The sequence below is a fragment of the Trachypithecus francoisi genome, unplaced genomic scaffold (assembly GCF_009764315.1).
Source record: "Trachypithecus francoisi isolate TF-2019V2 unplaced genomic scaffold, Tfra_2.0 Lachesis_group5, whole genome shotgun sequence".
Lineage (NCBI taxonomy): Eukaryota > Metazoa > Chordata > Mammalia > Primates > Cercopithecidae > Trachypithecus > Trachypithecus francoisi.
Genome location: NW_022681470.1, coordinates 138,434,512 through 138,449,943, shown reverse-complemented (window position 1 = coordinate 138,449,943; position 15,432 = coordinate 138,434,512). Strand labels below are relative to the sequence as shown.

Below are 15,432 nucleotides of genomic sequence, written 5' to 3'. Positions count from 1 at the left end.
CCTGGGGGAAGCCGCCACTCCCAAGATGGAGGTACGTTGCACCGCCATTAAGAGCTAGCCCTCAGAACCATCCTCTCTAAGGCTTCACAGTCCTGCCCAAGATGGCCGTCTCGGCTCTGGCACCGCCCCTACTCCTGTCTCTCCCAACATGGCGACCCTGACTCCCCGTTCCCGGTGCGGGACGTACGACCGGAAGTGACGGGCCCAGACATTTCCGCTTTCTTTCTGCGGCAGGAACCGTGGCTGTCGGACAAGAGGGGCGCGGTGGATACTGACCTTTGCTCCGGCCTCGTGTAGGTGTGAACGAGCGGGTGGGAGGGCACCTCAATTTCCTGCAGGGGGCAACCGGAGGGTGCATGTGTGGGTGTGGACGGCGGAAACTGTTAACCCCTTTGGCCTATTGGCGGGAATTGGGTCACAATTGGACACAGGGAGCGGAGGTTTTGAGATCTTGAGATCCTCGCCATTGATTTGAGCAAAGTGAGACTGGCCAGGATTGGGGAGATCGCTGCTCCTCGCCCCCATATCGGAAACAAAGTGAGGCCTCATTGCCTGGAAGCGATGGAGGAATCCAATTGGCTGGAAGTAGCCCTCTCCCATTGACCGGGATCCCCTTTCTTCCTGCAGCGTGTAGACACACCGCATCTTCCCGCTGTCGGCTTCCTCCCCCAGAACCTGTTTCGGGCCTCAGAGCCTCTGGTGAGATGCTGCTGCCGCTCCTTCTGCTGCTACCCATGTGCTGGGCCGTGGAGGTCAAGAGACCCCGGGGCGTCTCTCTCACCAGTGAGTCCTCCTGTTCACCCTCCCGCCAGGCTGGAGGTGGGAGGGGCCAGCATTCGGCCTTGGGGATAGGCATTTACAGCCTTTTGCCTCAGTTTCCCGGTAGTGCTCTGCTGGTAGGGGTGGGAGGAGAGAGGTGGTATTTGGTGGAGAAGGCGCTTTGCTGCCCTGGGCTGAGCTTCCTGCATCCCACAGATCATCACTTCTACGATGAGTCCAAGCCTTTCACCTGCCTGGACGGTTCGGCCACCATCCCATTCGATCAGGTCAACGATGACTATTGCGACTGCAAAGATGGCTCTGACGAGCCAGGTGAGCTTTTTCTCTGTTCATCCATCAGACGTTTATTGAACAGTGTTCAGTGCCAGGCCCTGTCTGTGTGACCAAGATACTCCCTCTGCTGGCTCCCCCTTGAGTGGGCAGAAACAAGCCCGGAAGTCAGTGGTCAGTGGTCAGTCTTATGGCCCCGGGCAGCTGGAGGAGCCCAGAGTCCTCCTACTCCCAAGCCTAGGGGTCAGAAAAGGTTCCTCCAAGGAGGAGGTGAGGTTTCAGTTGAACCCCGAGGGTGCTGCAGATTGAGGGGCCAACATGGGCAACCCCTGGAAGTGGGAGACAGGGTGGGGCCAAGAGCAATCCGGCAGGAGACAGAGGTGAAGGGAAACCCTGGCTTTTTGTTTTTTTGTTTTTTGAAGAGACAGGGCCCTGCTGTGTTGCTGAGGCTGGAGTACAGTGGCATGATTGTAGCTCACTGCAGCCTAGAACTCTTGGGCTCAAGTCATCCTCCTGCCTTGGCCTCCGAAGGTGCTGGGGTTACAGGTGCAAGCCACCGTACCTGGATGAGGCCCTGTTTTGTTTTGGATTTTCTTTGAGATGGAGTTTCACTCTTATCGCCCAGGCTGGAGTGCAGTAGCACGATCTTGGCTCACTGCAACCTCCGCCTCCCGGGTTCAAACGATTCTCCTGCCTCAGCCTCCTGAGTAGCTGGGATTACAGGCATACACCACCACGCCCGGCTAATTTTTCGTATTTTTAGTAGAGACAGGGTTTCACCATGTTGGCCAGGCTGGTCTCAAACTCATCACCTCAGGTGATCCACCCGTCTCGGCCTCCCAAAGTGCTGAGATTACAGGCGTGAGCCACCGCGCCAGGCAGGGACCCTGTTTTGAAGGACCTCAGTGAGAAGAGGCAGGAGGCAGCGCTGGAAAGCTTTGTTTCAAGCCCGGGGTGTGCTGGGTACAGCTCTTCCTTCCTTTGGTCCTTATCTTTCTTGTGCCCTCTGTGTGCAGGGTGGGTCGGGGGCTCTTGTCTGTGGATGGATGGGACACGTCTGGCCCTCACCTGACTGAAAACCTTCCCTCCCTTCTTCCTCACAGGCACGGCTGCCTGTCCTAACGGCAGCTTCCACTGCACCAACACTGGCTATAAGCCCCTGTACATCCCCTCCAACCGGGTCAACGATGGTGTTTGTGGTAAGTGAGGATGCACCAGGATTCTGGAAAGGTGGTAGAGGGAGGGAAGGAGGAGGCACTGCCAGGTCTGATCTCGGCTTCTGCCTCTGCCGCAGACTGCTGTGATGGAACAGACGAGTACAACAGCGGCATCGTCTGTGAGAACACCTGCAAGTATGTGGGTGACAGTACCCCTCCCATCACCCCACCTCACGACCTTGCCTGGCTCCACTCAGTGAATCAGGCCCGCTCTCTCTCTGCTTTTCTGTATCGGGTGCTCTGTCTGTGCCAGGTGCCTTGTAAATCCTAATCCCCACCTTTCCCTCTAGTCTGGAAGCAGGTAGGATTGTTTCCCGATTCAACAGATGGGGGAACTCCAGTTTAGAAAGGGAAATGACTTCCCCAGGGTCACATAGGAGAGAGCAGAGCCGGCACTTGGACTCTTAACTTTCCATTGTCACGACTTGCAGCAGGCCCTGAAAACCTACACACCCACAGGCAAGTAAAGTATACAACAGAAGGAGGCCGGGCGCGGTGGTGTCACGCCTGTAATCCCAGCACTTTGGGAGGCTGAGGCGGGCAGTTCACGACGTTAGGAGATCCAAACCACGGTGAAACCCCGTCTCTACTAAAAATACAAAAACATTAGCCGGGCGTGGTGGCGGGCACCTGTAGTCCCAGCTACTCGGGAGGCTGAGGCAGGAGAATGGCATGAACCTGGGAGGCGGAGCTTGCAGTGAGCTGAGATCGCGCCACTGCACTCCAGCCTCGGTGACAGAGCGAGACTCTGTGACACACACGCACACACACACACACACACACACAAAAGTATACAACAGAAGGAGGCTGAGTATGAGGCAGTACGGAGGGATGGGGATTGTGGCATCTAGAGGAACAGCTATTCTCAATTCCTGCCAACTGATCCTTTTGTAGTTCATAAGCACAATGATTTATTTTTATTTATTTATTTATTTTTGAGACAGGGTCTCACTCTGTCGCCCAGGCTGGAGTACAGTGGCGTGATGTCAGCTCACTGCAACCTCTGCCCTCTGGGTTCAAGCAATTCTCACGCCTCAGCCTCCCAAGTAGCTGGGAATACAGGTGTGCCCCACTGTGCCTGGCTAACTTTTGTATTTTTAGTAGAGATGGGGTTTCACCATGTTGGCCAGGCTGGCCTCGAGCGCCTGACCTCAGGTGATCTGCCCACCTCAGCTTCCCGCTGAGGTGCTAAGCCACTGCGTTTGGCCACGATGATTAGTTTTTTATGCACATGTGAGAGATGTGCCTCCCTTAAACCTTGTTGTGACCTTGGCACATTACCTGTGTGACATGAAAAACTAAAAATAAGACCCGGTTCATGGTGGCTCATGCTTATAATCCCAGCGTTTTGGGAGGCCAAGACAGGAAGATTGCTTGAGCCCAGGAGTTTGAGACCAGCCTGGGCAAAACAGCGAGACCCTATCCCTATAAGAAGTAAAAATAAATAAATAAATAAAAAGTAAAAATAAAAATTGGAAATTATAATTTAAAAAATTACTGGTTGGGCATGTGGCTCACACCTGTAATCCCAGCACTTTGGGAGGCTGAGGCGAGAGGATCACCTGAGCCCAGGAGTTTAAGACCAGCCTGGGCAACATAGACCCATCTCTCTGAAAAAAAATTTTTTTTTGAGACAGAGTCTAACTCTGTTGTCCAGGCTGGATGGAGTGCAGTGGCGCGATCTCGGCTCACTGCAGCCTCCGCCTCCCGGGTTCAAGCGATTCTTCTGCCTCAGCCTCCTGAGTAGCTGGGACTACAGGCACCCCCGTCACCACACCCGGCTAATTTTTGTATTTTTAGTAGAGACGGTGTTTCATCATATTGGCCAGGCTGGTCTCGAACTCCTGACCTCGTGATCCACCCGCCTTGGCCTCCCAAAGTGCTGGGATTACAGGCATGAGCCACCGCGCCAGGCTGAAAATTTTAAAAATTAGCTGGGTATGTTGGTGTGTGTCTGTAGTTCTGGGTACTCAGGAGGCTGAGGTAGGAGGATTGCTTGGGCCTGGGAAGCGGAGGTTGCAGTGAGCTAAAAAGTCAAAAAAAAAAAGAAGTCCTATCAGTTGTTGGCAGGTGGTGTAAACTCTCTGGATTCCACATCTGTTAAGTAAAAGGTGGATTGAACATAACCAACAGACTTTGTTTTTTTTTTTTTGAGATGGATTCTCGCTCTGTTGCCCAGGCTGGAATGCAGTGGTGTGATCTCCGCTCACTGCAAGCTCTGCCTTCCGGGTTCATGCCATTCTCCTGCCTCAGCCTCCCAAGTAGCTGGGACCACAGGAGCCCGCCACTACGCCTGGCTAATTTTTTTTGTGTGTGTATTGTTAGTGGAGATGGGGTTTCACCGTGTTAGCCAGGATAGTCTCGATCTCCTGAACTTGTGATCCGCCCGCCTCGGCCTCCCGAAGTGCCGGGATTACAGGCGAGAGCCACCGCACCCAGCCAACCAACACACTTAATAACCAGATTGTCTTTTTGTCTGGGAGTCGTGATTTCTGTTGTTTCTGTCTTCTGTGGTTTTTTTGTTTGTTTGTTTTAATTATATGTAAAGACAGGGTCTTTATATGTTGTCCAGGCTGGTTGCAAACTCCTGGGCTCAAGTGATCCTCCTGCCTTGGCCTCTCAAAGTGCTGGGATTACAGGCATGAACCACCGCACCCAGCCGGTCTCCTGTCTCTTGAGAGTTGATATCTAGTTCCACCTCCTGGCACTCCCTAGTCCCTTCCCTGACCCCAGGGGCCTACAGACGCCACTGTCCCTCTTTCAAGGACAGGAATGAAGGATGCTGATGTTGAGAGAACCTGGGAGACTGGGAGGAGGGTTTGCTGTCATCTTTCCCAGCATGTCTTGGTGGGGGCCACAGCTGGATTGAGCTATTTTGGAAGAGGCAGACCTGGTGGACCCTAAGTGCCCCGCTGGTGGTGCCTGTGTGTCCCCCCACCGCAGAGAGAAGGGCCGTAAGGAGAGGGAGTCCCTTCAGCAGATGGCCGAGGTCACCCGCGAGGGGTTCCGCCTGAAGAAGATCCTTATTGAGGACTGGAAGAAGGCACGGGAGGAGAAGCAGGTAAGCAGCCCGCGGGGGCTGCCGCAGGGTGATCTGGGCCTCCAGGCCTCGTAGCATGGGCCTGCAAGGCTCGGGAGGGGTTTGCCCCGACTACTGTTCTGGGGCAAGTGACTGCCTTTCTGAGCTTTGCTTTCTCAGTTGTGTGCTAGGCGTTTCGTCATTGGCTAAGTATAATAGTTCCTAAATGGAAGGCTGTTGGCTTTATCAGGGCCTTGGACATCAGACTAAAGCAGGCTAGAAGGGCCTCGCTGGGGACGGGAGGGTTACTTCTCTGCATCCCGGATCTGTGGTGCCATTTCCTGTAAGATGGGCTGATGTTAACAAGATAACGTCAGCCAGTAGCAGCTGGATTAATTCCATAGGGTGGGTTCTTTGGGGTCCCTAGGCATGTGTCTCTCCCTGCCTTACCTGTGTACTGGACGGGAGGCTGGAAACCGACCTGGATCTGCCTCAAGGGATTCATTGCTAGCGGGGGGGACAGACAGCGAGGGCTGCTGGACAAAGGGAAATGTGGGGTGGAGACTTCTTGCCCAGTTCCTCTCCCTCTCTGTCGTGGGGGCAGGAGGCAAGGAAGGCTTCTTGGAGGAGGAGGCCTCTATCTCAGATGAAATCTGTTGGGTAATTTGGAGTTAGCCAGGTAGAGTGTTCAGGCTGAAGGAACAGCATGTTTGAAGAACCGGAGGCAGAAGAGTGTTTGGAGGTCTGCATGTTGTCCGGGCAACTGGATCCTAGTAAGATAGGGATGGGGCAAATGGGGCTGGAGAATCAGCCAGGGGCCTGATTACGTGGGGCCTTGCGGGCTACATTGAGGCATTTGGGCTTCTCTCCGGAGGGCTGCAGGGAAGCCCAGCTTGGGAGAGAGACCCATCTTGGTGTGTATTTTGCAACATCCCCCTGCTGCCCTGTGGAGTAGAGGCGGGGAGGTCGTAGTCAGTGAGGAGGAGGCAGAACCGAGGAGAGCCAGTCTCTTGCCTTCTGCCCATCCAGAAAAAGCTCATTGAGCTCCAGGCTGGGAAGAAGTCTCTGGAAGACCAGGTGGAGATGCTGCGGACAGTGAAGGAAGAAGCCGAGAAGCCAGAGAAAGAGGCCAAAGAGCAGCACCAGAAGCTGTGGGAAGGTACGGCATACAGTGGCCAGAGGACTCCCCTTCAGTTCCTGGGTGGGAGGCGTCTGGGCCTGGGAGCCTCTCGCTCGTTATCTGCTGTCAGTTTCAGCAGATTTTTGATCGTGGTGCCCATGGCCTTGTGTGCCTTGAGGTTCTCTTGGATTGTGGCGTATGTCAGGAGCCTCCTTTTTAAAAATTGTTTAAATAATTTTTTTTTTTTTTTGAGACAGTGTCTCCCTCTGCCACCCAGGCTGGAATACAGTGGCGTGATCTCAGCTCACTGCAACCTCTGCCTCCTAGGTTCAAGCAATTCTTGTGCCTCAGCCTCCTGAGTAGCTGGAATTACAGGCACGTGCCACCACATTTAGCTAATTGTTTTGTATTTTTAGTAGAGACGGGGCTTCACCATGTTGGCCAGGCTGGTCCCGAACTCCTGACCTCAAGTGATCCACCTGCCTCGGCCTCCCAGAGTGCTGGGATTACAGGCGTGAGCCACCACGCCTGGCCGCCTACATCCTTTTAACATCAATGTAGACTTTGTTATTTGACTTTAGCAGGACTTAACTTAATCCAGTGACCATTTTTCCTATCAAGTGTTTGGTATTTGTCTTCACTAATTGTAAGAGCTTTTTCTTGGCCAGGCGCAGTGGCTCACGCCTGTAATCCCAGCACTTTGGGAGGCCGAGGCGTGCGGATCACGAGATCAGGAGATTGAGACCATCCTGGCTAACATGGTGAAACCCTATCTCTACTAAAAGAAATAGAAAAAAATTAGCCAGGCGTGGTGGCGGGCGCCTGTAGTCCCAGCTACTCGGGAGGCTGAGGCAGGAGTATGGCGTGAACCTGGGAGGCAGAGCTTGCAGTGAACCTAGATCATGCCACTGCACTCCAGCCTGGGCAACAGAGCGAGACTCCATCTCAAGAAAAAAAAATACAGCCAGGCGCAGTGGCTCACGCCTATAATACCAGCACTTTGGGAGGCTGTGGTAGGCGGATCACGAGGTCAGGAGATTGAGACCATCCTGACCAACATTGTGGAACCCATCTCTACTAAAAATACAAAAATTAGCTGGACATGGTCGTGCGTGCTTGTAATCCCAGCTACTTGGGAGGCTGAGGCAGGAGAATCCCTTGAACTAGGAAGTTGGAGGTTCCAGTGAGCCGAGATTGCGCCCCTGTATTCCAGCCTGGCAACAGAGTGAGACTCAGTCTCAAAACAAACAAACCAAAAATTAGCTGGGCATGGTGGTGTCTGCCTGTGGTCCCAGCTACTCGGAAAGCTGAGGCAGGAGAAGCGCTGGAACCCGGGAGATAGAGGTTGCAGTGAGCTGAGATCTCGCCCCTGCATTCCAGCCTGGGTGACAGACCAAGACTTCATCTAAAATAATAATAATAATAAAAGAGCTTTATCTATCTGGGGTTTGTCCTTTTGTCTGCAACTGAAGATTTTTAAAAATTTATTTATTTTTGAGATGGAGTCTCACTCTGTTGCCTAGGCTGGAGTGCCAATGGATTCATGATCTCGGCTCACTGCAACCTCCACCTCCTGGATTCAAGTGATTCTCCTGCCTAGGCTTCCTGAGTAGCTGGGATTACAGGCACCTGCCACCACAGCCAGCTAATTTTTGTATTCTTAGTAGAGATGGGGTTTCACTATGTTGGCCAGGCTGGTCTCGAACTCCTGACCTCAGGTGGCCTGCTTTGACCTCCCAAAGTGCTGGGATTACAGGCATGAGCCACGACGCCCAGCTCTGTCTGCAACTGAAGATATGATTTCCCTTCTTTATTTGTTTTTGGTGCTAGGGCCTGGTGGTTTTTTTGGCAAGGCCACATTGCACGTAGAGCGGGAATTCACTGGCTCTGTCTGCCCCGAACCTTTGCCATGCTGCGAGCTTCCTTTCACGTGGGTGTGGGCAAGCTCAGGCCTAATTTTCCTCAGGACGTGTTCTCAGTGTGCAGCTGTGGAATCATAGGGAAGCGCCGTGTTTTGACCCAGATTCCCAACGGGTGGCGTGGCTGAGCCAGGGCTCCGAGGGCAGATGGCCTGGTTTGGGCCCCAGGCTACACCTCTCCCTGGCTGGGTGATGATGCCCAGGTCCCTTCACCCATGGAAAGGTCAGGGACCCCTCAGGCCCTTGTCTGTGAGACTCAGAACAGTGTCAGCCGGGTCTGCCGGGATATGTGGCATCTCCTGGGGTGACCCAGGAGAGGAAATACCCGCTGTTTTTATTCTGTTCATAGAGGACCAAGCTGGAGCTTGGTATACAGTGGGAAGTGAACCCTGGTATACAGTAGGCAGTTAATCATTGGAGCCACTGTTGTGGCTGCTTTCCCCTCTGCTTAGGTTAGATAGAGTAGCGACAAAGGAGGGACTTTTGGGACAGAGGCTCGGTCCCCTTCTGTCCGGATGGCCACTCTTCCTGGGACTGGCCCTGGGGATCCCCAAGATGCCCCCAGGACCGGACTGCCTCCCTGTATCCTCCCCATCTCCCAGCGTCCTTGGCCATGAAGTCTCATTCCTGCCAGCCCTGCCCCTGACATGCCTCTGCCAGGTCCTAAACCTAAAGTCTCAGTGGCCGCTCTCCTCTCCCCAACCCCATCTCCCACCTCTGACCGTCTGCGCACCCCAGCCGCGTCTCCCCAGAATCTTCCTCTGCTCTGTGCTTCTTCCTCGGCCCCTAGCCTGCGCCATCCCTTGTTGTCACCTGACTTCCGCCCTCGCCCCCACCTCTGTCCCAGCAGTGGCCTGACAGGGCCGCCCTCTGCCACCTGGCTTCCCACCTCCTTGCTCCAGCCCCACGGGTGGCCCTCCTGCCCCTGCACTCCCCACCCTGCCCCAGTCGCCCCCAGCACAACCAGGCTTCAGCCAGTCACCTTGCTCCTCATCTGTCCTCCCCCGGTAAGGGCAGGGACCTTTGTCTCCTCCACAGTCGTGTCCCCAGGGTCCAGCATGGGGGCCAGGCACATAGTAGGCACTTAGTGGCAAATGACCCTGTGGGGTGTGGGGGTTGGTGGGAGCCAGTGGGTGGGCAGGGGGTGACAGAGGTGGCTTCTTTACAGAGCAGCTGGCTGCCGCCAAGGACCAACGGGAGCAGGAGCTGGCGGCTGATGCCTTCCAGGAGCTGGATGACGACATGGACGGGACGTGAGTGTCCCCACGTTGGAGCTGCGCACCCTTCCATGGGCCTGGGTTTCCCTTCCCGCCACCCTCGCCTCTAGAAACCAGCCAGAGCTCCCGCTGGGTTCCCCCGGCGTGGGGTCCAGGCTGATCCCAAGCCCCGCGTGACCCCGCCTCTTACTCATGGATGACTGGGTCCAGGATGCCCTGGGCGAGGAGATAGGGGGACCACCCTCTCCCCAGGAGCTGGGCACAGACCCTCAGCCTCAGGAAGTGTGGCTAGGCGTCCAGTGATCGGATTGCTTTTCCCAGCACCACTGTACGCTCTGGGTAGAATCCTGGCTATGCCTCTGAACTTGCTGGGTTACCTGGTGGAGGGTGGACTTCTGGGGGTGAGGGACACACAGGGAGCCTAGGAGATGTGGGGTGCCAAGGAGCAGGGGGCTTCAGAGGGACCAAATGGGCAGAATGGGCAAGGGTGGGAGTGGGCTTTGCTGGGTGGGGGACCAAGCTAGATGGCTTCAATGTGCCGGGTTCTGAGGGTGGAAGGAGGTGCCACCTGGGTGAGTTGGGAGAGAGGTCATCAGGGATTTGGGGTCCGGGTATCTCCCAGTCCCACCCCTTTCTTTGAGCCCCTTTGGGGTCATGGAATCCTGAGGAAGGGGCAGGAGGGCGGGGGCCCCTGCACCTTGAGTTCCTGAAGGAAGTTCAGGGTAGGCCCTGGCAGGGAAGAGCAGGTGGGCCACGTGGTGCCCCCAGCTGAGAGCCGTTGGGGCCTCACCCCTCCAGTCTGTTTCTGCCACACCCCCACAGGGTCTCGGTGACTGAACTGCAGACTCATCCGGAGCTGGACACAGATGGGGACGGGGCGTTGTCGGAAGCGGAAGCTCAGGTACCTTGGCTGCCTCTTGGCTGCCCCTTGGCTGAGGACTTCTGGAAGCATGGCCCCAGGGTGACCTCAGGGCACAGGAGGGGGACCAAGGAAAGCTCCCTGCTGGCCTGGGACGCCTCCTCTGGGTGAGCTGGGATGGATGGCAGCCACTCAGGGCTGCTTCCCACCTGGCAGGACCCGGGATGGAGCCAGGTCAGGCTGGAGCCTGTTTCCCCCGCCTGCCGCTACTCTCCCTGCTGTTTGAGCACGCAGTCCCCTTTCTCCCCTATCCTGCCCTATGTCTCTCCTCCCCCATTCCCCTCCTCCCCCACCCCCATCTTCCGCAGTCCGTCTCCTTTCCTATTCCCCTCCTCCCCCACCCCCATCTTCCGCAGTCCGTCTCCTTCCTATTCCCCTCCTCCCCCACCCCCATCTTCCGCAGTCCGTCTCCTTTCCTATTCCCCTCCTTCCCCACCCCCATCTTCCGCAGTCCGTCTCCTTTCCTATTCCCCTCCTTCCCTGTGGCCCCTGGCTTTTTGCCTGCCTTCTCTGCCCTCCCCTGAGTTTCTCCCTGTCCCTCTGCAGCCTTGGCCTACGGCCTCTCCCTTGGAGGGACTGGCCCTCTCTGATCCTGGGCTCTCTCTTCCTCCGTCTGTACGTCCGTTGTCCATCCATCTGTCTCTCTGCCTCTCTCTTTCTGTCTCAGTGCCCCCAACCACTCCAGCCCGTGGCCCCCTCCTCCCCTCCCACGGGCCTGTGCTGCCCCCTCCTGGCTGCAGTGCCTCAGTAGTGTGGCCCCGGCCTGGTCATAAGGGCCCAGGGCCCAGCCCTCCCGTGCCTGGCACCACAGTGCGGGTGCCTGGGGTGGCCGGGAAAGGGGACACGTGGCAGCCTAGATCTTGACACCACCCCCAACACACACAGGCCCTCCTCAGTGGGGACACACAGACAGACGCCACCTCTTTCTTCGACCGCGTCTGGGCCGCCATCAGGGACAAGTACCGGTCCGAGGTCAGTGGAGGGAAAGGGAGGGGACTTGGTCCTCCTTCGACACTGGCCCCACCCCGCCTCACAAAGGAGCTGCCTCCGGTTCTGGCACCCGGCCACCCTGGCCAGCTGGGCGGCCCCAGCACCCCCCACCGAGGCCCCCCCACCCCAGCTGTCAGTCCTCCCTGCAGGCCCGGCAGGAGGGGCAGAGATGCCGAGGCTGCCCCTTGGGCTGTGGTGTGAGCCTGAGGGTGTGGGTGGACCCTGAGTCCACAGCACCGACCACGCTGCTCACCCGCCAGGCACTGCCCACTGACCTTCCAGCACCTTCTGCCCCTGACTTGACGGAGCCCAAGGAGGAGCAGCCACCAGTGCCCTCGCCACCCACAGAAGAGGAGGAGGAGGAGGAAGAAGAAGAGGAGGCTGAAGAAGAAGAGGAGGAGGAGGAGGATTCCGAGGTGCAGGGGGAGCAGCCCAAGGTCCGTGTTTGGTGGAGAAGGGGAGACAGAGAGGGTGAGGGAAGGGCTGCTCACTGACCCTGCCCCTTCCCCAGGAGGCCCTACTGCCACTGGCACCCCCGCAGCCGGCCAGCCCTGCCGAGGAAGACAAAATGCCGCCGTACGACGAGCAGACGCAGGCCTTCATCGATGGTGAGGGCGGGCGGGGGCCAGGCTCCTCGGGTGGGCCCAGCGTTTCCTGCCGTGGTGGCGTAGATCAGGGGAGATCCTGAGCTGAGCCCCTGCTCTGACTCGGCCAGCACAAGCCCCAGTATCTTGGGGAGTCCAGGAAGGGGGCCTAGGGTAAGCCAGTCCCACCCTCGCCAACCCCAAGGGGCCCTTCTGCCTCCCCAAGGGCCGCAGCTTGTTTGTGTTGCTCCTGGCGGGCCCCAGGAGCCCTGGCCCCAGTCCCTCCGGAGCCGCGAGCCTGGGCAGCAAGTCGGGGCTGTTCCGTAGCTGGTGAGGCCCTCAGGTCTGTCTGGGCAAAGCCCTTGGCCAGAGCAAAATCAGCGTAGAGGAGGACACAGCCGCATCCGTGGAACCCCGTTCCCCATCCTCCTGGGTGGGGGTGAGGACGTCTCTGACCTCCAGCCCTTCCCCCAGCTGCCCAGGAGGCCCGCAACAAGTTCGAGGAGGCCGAGCGGTCGCTGAAGGACATGGAGGAGTCCATCAGGTAGCGGGGGCTGAGGAGGCGGGACGCCCGTCCCACAGTGCCTGATCCCTGGCTCCCAGGGGAGCCAGTCAGGGGGAATCACTGAGGCAACCGCAGGCGGGGCCTGGCCCCTGCAGGGAGGGTTCCCCGGAGGTGGCAGGGAGGACAGCCTGGGCACCACAGCTCACCCAGGCCCTCCTGTGTCTGTCGTCCTGGGGCAGGCGCCGGCATCCCCAGCTGCCCTTTAACTGCTCCGCCTCCACTTCCAGGAACCTGGAGCAAGAGATTTCTTTTGACTTTGGCCCCAACGGGGAGTTTGCCTACCTGTACAGCCAGTGCTACGAGCTCACCACCAATGAGTACGTCCCAGGGGTGCAGGGGCCCCCACCGGCAGGGTGGGAGGCGGGTGGCCCCGGAAGCGGCACCGGCAGAGTTTCCTGATGGTTGGGGAACCACCTGCAGGGTGGGGCCTGAGAGTGCTGCCCTCCGTATTGAGGGGGAGCAGAAGCCAGGGACCAGGCTTAGGGTTGGTGATTGGAGTTGGAGGTGCCCTGTGTACGGGGACAGGAGGAGGGAGGGCGGGGCTGTGGGAGGAGGCTGGGATCCCTGCGCCCCCCACCCATATTCGCTGGTCCTCCCTAGATACGTCTACCGCCTCTGCCCCTTCAAGCTTGTCTCGCAGAAACCCAAACTTGGGGGCTCTCCCACCAGCCTCGGGTGAGTGTCGCGGGCTGGCCCTTCCTTCTGCCTCCTCCTGGTGCCCGACACTGGCCCAGCCCTGAGCACCCTGTGTCTCTTGCAGCACCTGGGGCTCCTGGGCTGGCCCCGAGCACGACAGGTTCAGTGCCATGAAGTATGAGCAAGGCACGGGCTGCTGGCAGGGCCCCAACCGCTCCACCACCGTGAGTGCCTGCAGGGCGGGGAGCCGGGGCGGGGAGACCCAGGCCTGGCCCAGCCGAACCCTCCTGAGTGCCCGTCTGCCCATCCCCAGGTGCGCCTCCTATGCGGGAAAGAGACCATGGTCACCAGCACCACGGAGCCCAGTCGCTGCGAGTACCTCATGGAGCTGATGACGCCGGCCGCCTGCCTGGAGCCACCGCCTGAAGCACCCACCGAAGACGACCATGACGAGCTCTAGCTGGATGGGCGCAGAGGTGGGCGGGGACGTGGAGTCTCGGCCTGCCCCAGCAAGGGGAGGCAGCGGGCCCTGAGGAAGCTGGACCCACATGGCCACTCTGTCAACCAACCTGTGTGCCCGTGTCCCGTGCTTTTTTTTTTTTTTTTTTTTTTTGAGGTGGAGTCTCACTCGTTTGCCCAGGCTGGAGTGCAGTGACGCAATCTCAGCTCACTGCAACCTCCACATCCCGGGTTCAAAAAATTCTCCTGTCTCAGCCTTCTAAGTAGTTGGGACTACAGACACGCACCACCACGCCTGGTTAAGTTTTGTATTTTTAGTAGACAGGGTTTCATCATGTTGACCAGGATGGTCTCGAACTCCTGACCTCAGATGATCCACCTGCCTCGGCCTCCCAAAGTGCTGGGGTTACAGGCATGAGCCACCGTGCCCGGCCATCCCCTGCCCTTTTTTTTTTTTTTTTTTGATGGAGTTTCACTCTTGTTGCCAAGGCTGGAATGTGGAGTGCAGTGGCGCCATCTCGGCTCACTGCAACCTCCACCTCCTGGGTGCAAACAATTCTCCTGCCTCAGCCTCCTGAGTATCTGGGACTATAGGCGCCAGCCACCACACCCAGCTAATTTTTTTGTATTTTTAGTAGAGACGGGGTTTCACTGTGTTAGCCAGGTTGGTCTCGATCTCCTGACCTCGTGATCCGCCCTCCTCGGCCTCCCAAAGTGCTGGGATTACAGGCATGAGCTACCATGTCCAGCCATCCCCTGCTTTTTAAAAGAAGGTTTTGTTTTGTTTTTTACTTTTGAAAACAAATAGGCCAGGCATGGTGGCTCACATCTCTAATCCCAGCACTTTGGGAGGCTGAGGCGAGCGGATCACTTGAGGTCAGGAGTTTGAGACCAGCCTGACCAACATGGTGAAACCCCGTCTCTACTAAAAATACAAAAAAAATGAGCTGGGTGTGGTGGTAGGTGCCTGTAGTCCCAGCTGCTCGAGAAGCTGAAGCACAAGAATCATTTGAACCGGGGAGTTGGACGCTGGAGGTGGAGCCAAGATCATGCTTAGTGCACTCTTCAGCCTGGGTTACAGAGTGAGACTCTCTTAAAAAAAAAAAAAAAGAGAGAGAAAATGAACAAGGTCTCCAGGCTGGTCAACTCCTGGCCTCAAGTGATCTTCCCACCTCAGCCTCCCAAGCAGCCGGGACCACAGGCGAACACCACCGTGCCGGGCTGTCCCCAGCTTTCTAATCTGGTCTTTCTCCTGCCCCAGAACCTCAAGAAGGCATGAAGCCAGCCCCTGCAGTGCCGTCCACCCGCCCCTCTGTCCGGGGCTGCCTGTGGCTCTGTTGCCCTCCTCTGTGGGGGCAGGACCTTTGTGGGGCTTCGTGCCCTGTTCTGGGGCCCAGGCGGGGCTGGTCCACATTCCCAGGCCCCAGCGGCCTCCAAAGATGGGTAAAGGAGCTTGCCCTCCCTGGGCCCCCCACCTTGGTGACTCACCCCACCACCCCAGCCCTGTCCCTGCCACTCCTCCTGGTGGGGACCAGTGAATGACTTGACCTGTGACCTCAATACAATAAATGTGATCCCCCACCCAAACTTGCCTGTGTTTGTCTTGCTTTGCTGGGGTGTGGACCGGGGTGTGGGCAGGGGTTGAGCGCAGGGGATGCTGCTGTCTGCAGATCCTGCCCAGGCCTCCTGCCATGTGGGGCTCACTCCTGAAGATACCAGATGGATGAACCCTGGACC

General features: G+C 57.5%; 1 protein-coding gene and 1 non-coding gene across 4 annotated transcripts; both read left to right on the top strand.

Annotated features, from left to right (window-relative positions):
- The first annotated feature begins 7 nt into the window (after positions 1-7).
- PRKCSH (protein kinase C substrate 80K-H) lies at positions 8-15,282 on the top strand. 3 transcript variants are annotated; one of them, XM_033197623.1, is made up of 18 exons: positions 8-293; positions 628-783; positions 976-1,092; positions 2,154-2,249; positions 2,345-2,402; positions 5,211-5,328; positions 6,316-6,445; positions 9,494-9,578; positions 10,365-10,443; positions 11,347-11,433; positions 11,712-11,867; positions 11,963-12,059; positions 12,510-12,579; positions 12,828-12,917; positions 13,201-13,275; positions 13,361-13,460; positions 13,550-13,712; positions 14,957-15,282. In XM_033197623.1, the coding sequence occupies exons 2-17, from the start codon at positions 705-707 to the stop codon at positions 13,694-13,696; spliced, it is 1,584 nt and encodes a 527-aa protein (XP_033053514.1). In that variant the 5' UTR covers positions 8-293; positions 628-704; the 3' UTR covers positions 13,697-13,712; positions 14,957-15,282. The 3 variants fall into 3 exon arrangements, with proteins under 3 accessions (XP_033053514.1, XP_033053512.1, XP_033053513.1); XM_033197621.1 differs by having other exon boundaries at positions 11,712-11,888; XM_033197622.1 differs by having other exon boundaries at positions 179-297; positions 11,712-11,888.
- On the top strand, positions 3,459-3,558 carry LOC117077104. Its single transcript, XR_004434685.1, has one exon. It is a non-coding gene; the product is annotated as a small nucleolar RNA U13 (small nucleolar RNA).
- Positions 15,283-15,432: the final 150 nt, after the last annotated feature.

Bases quoted from the DNA above. Each gene is read 5' to 3' on its own strand.
- PRKCSH (XM_033197621.1), top strand. From the start codon at position 705: ATGCTGCTGCCGCTCCTTCTGCTGCTACCCATGTGCTGGGCCGTGGAG. The intron at 6,446-9,493 runs GTACGGCATACA...GCTTCTTTACAG, and splicing joins GCACCAGAAGCTGTGGGAAG to AGCAGCTGGCTGCCGCCAAG. The intron at 11,434-11,711 runs GTCAGTGGAGGG...CTCACCCGCCAG, and splicing joins GGGACAAGTACCGGTCCGAG to GCACTGCCCACTGACCTTCC.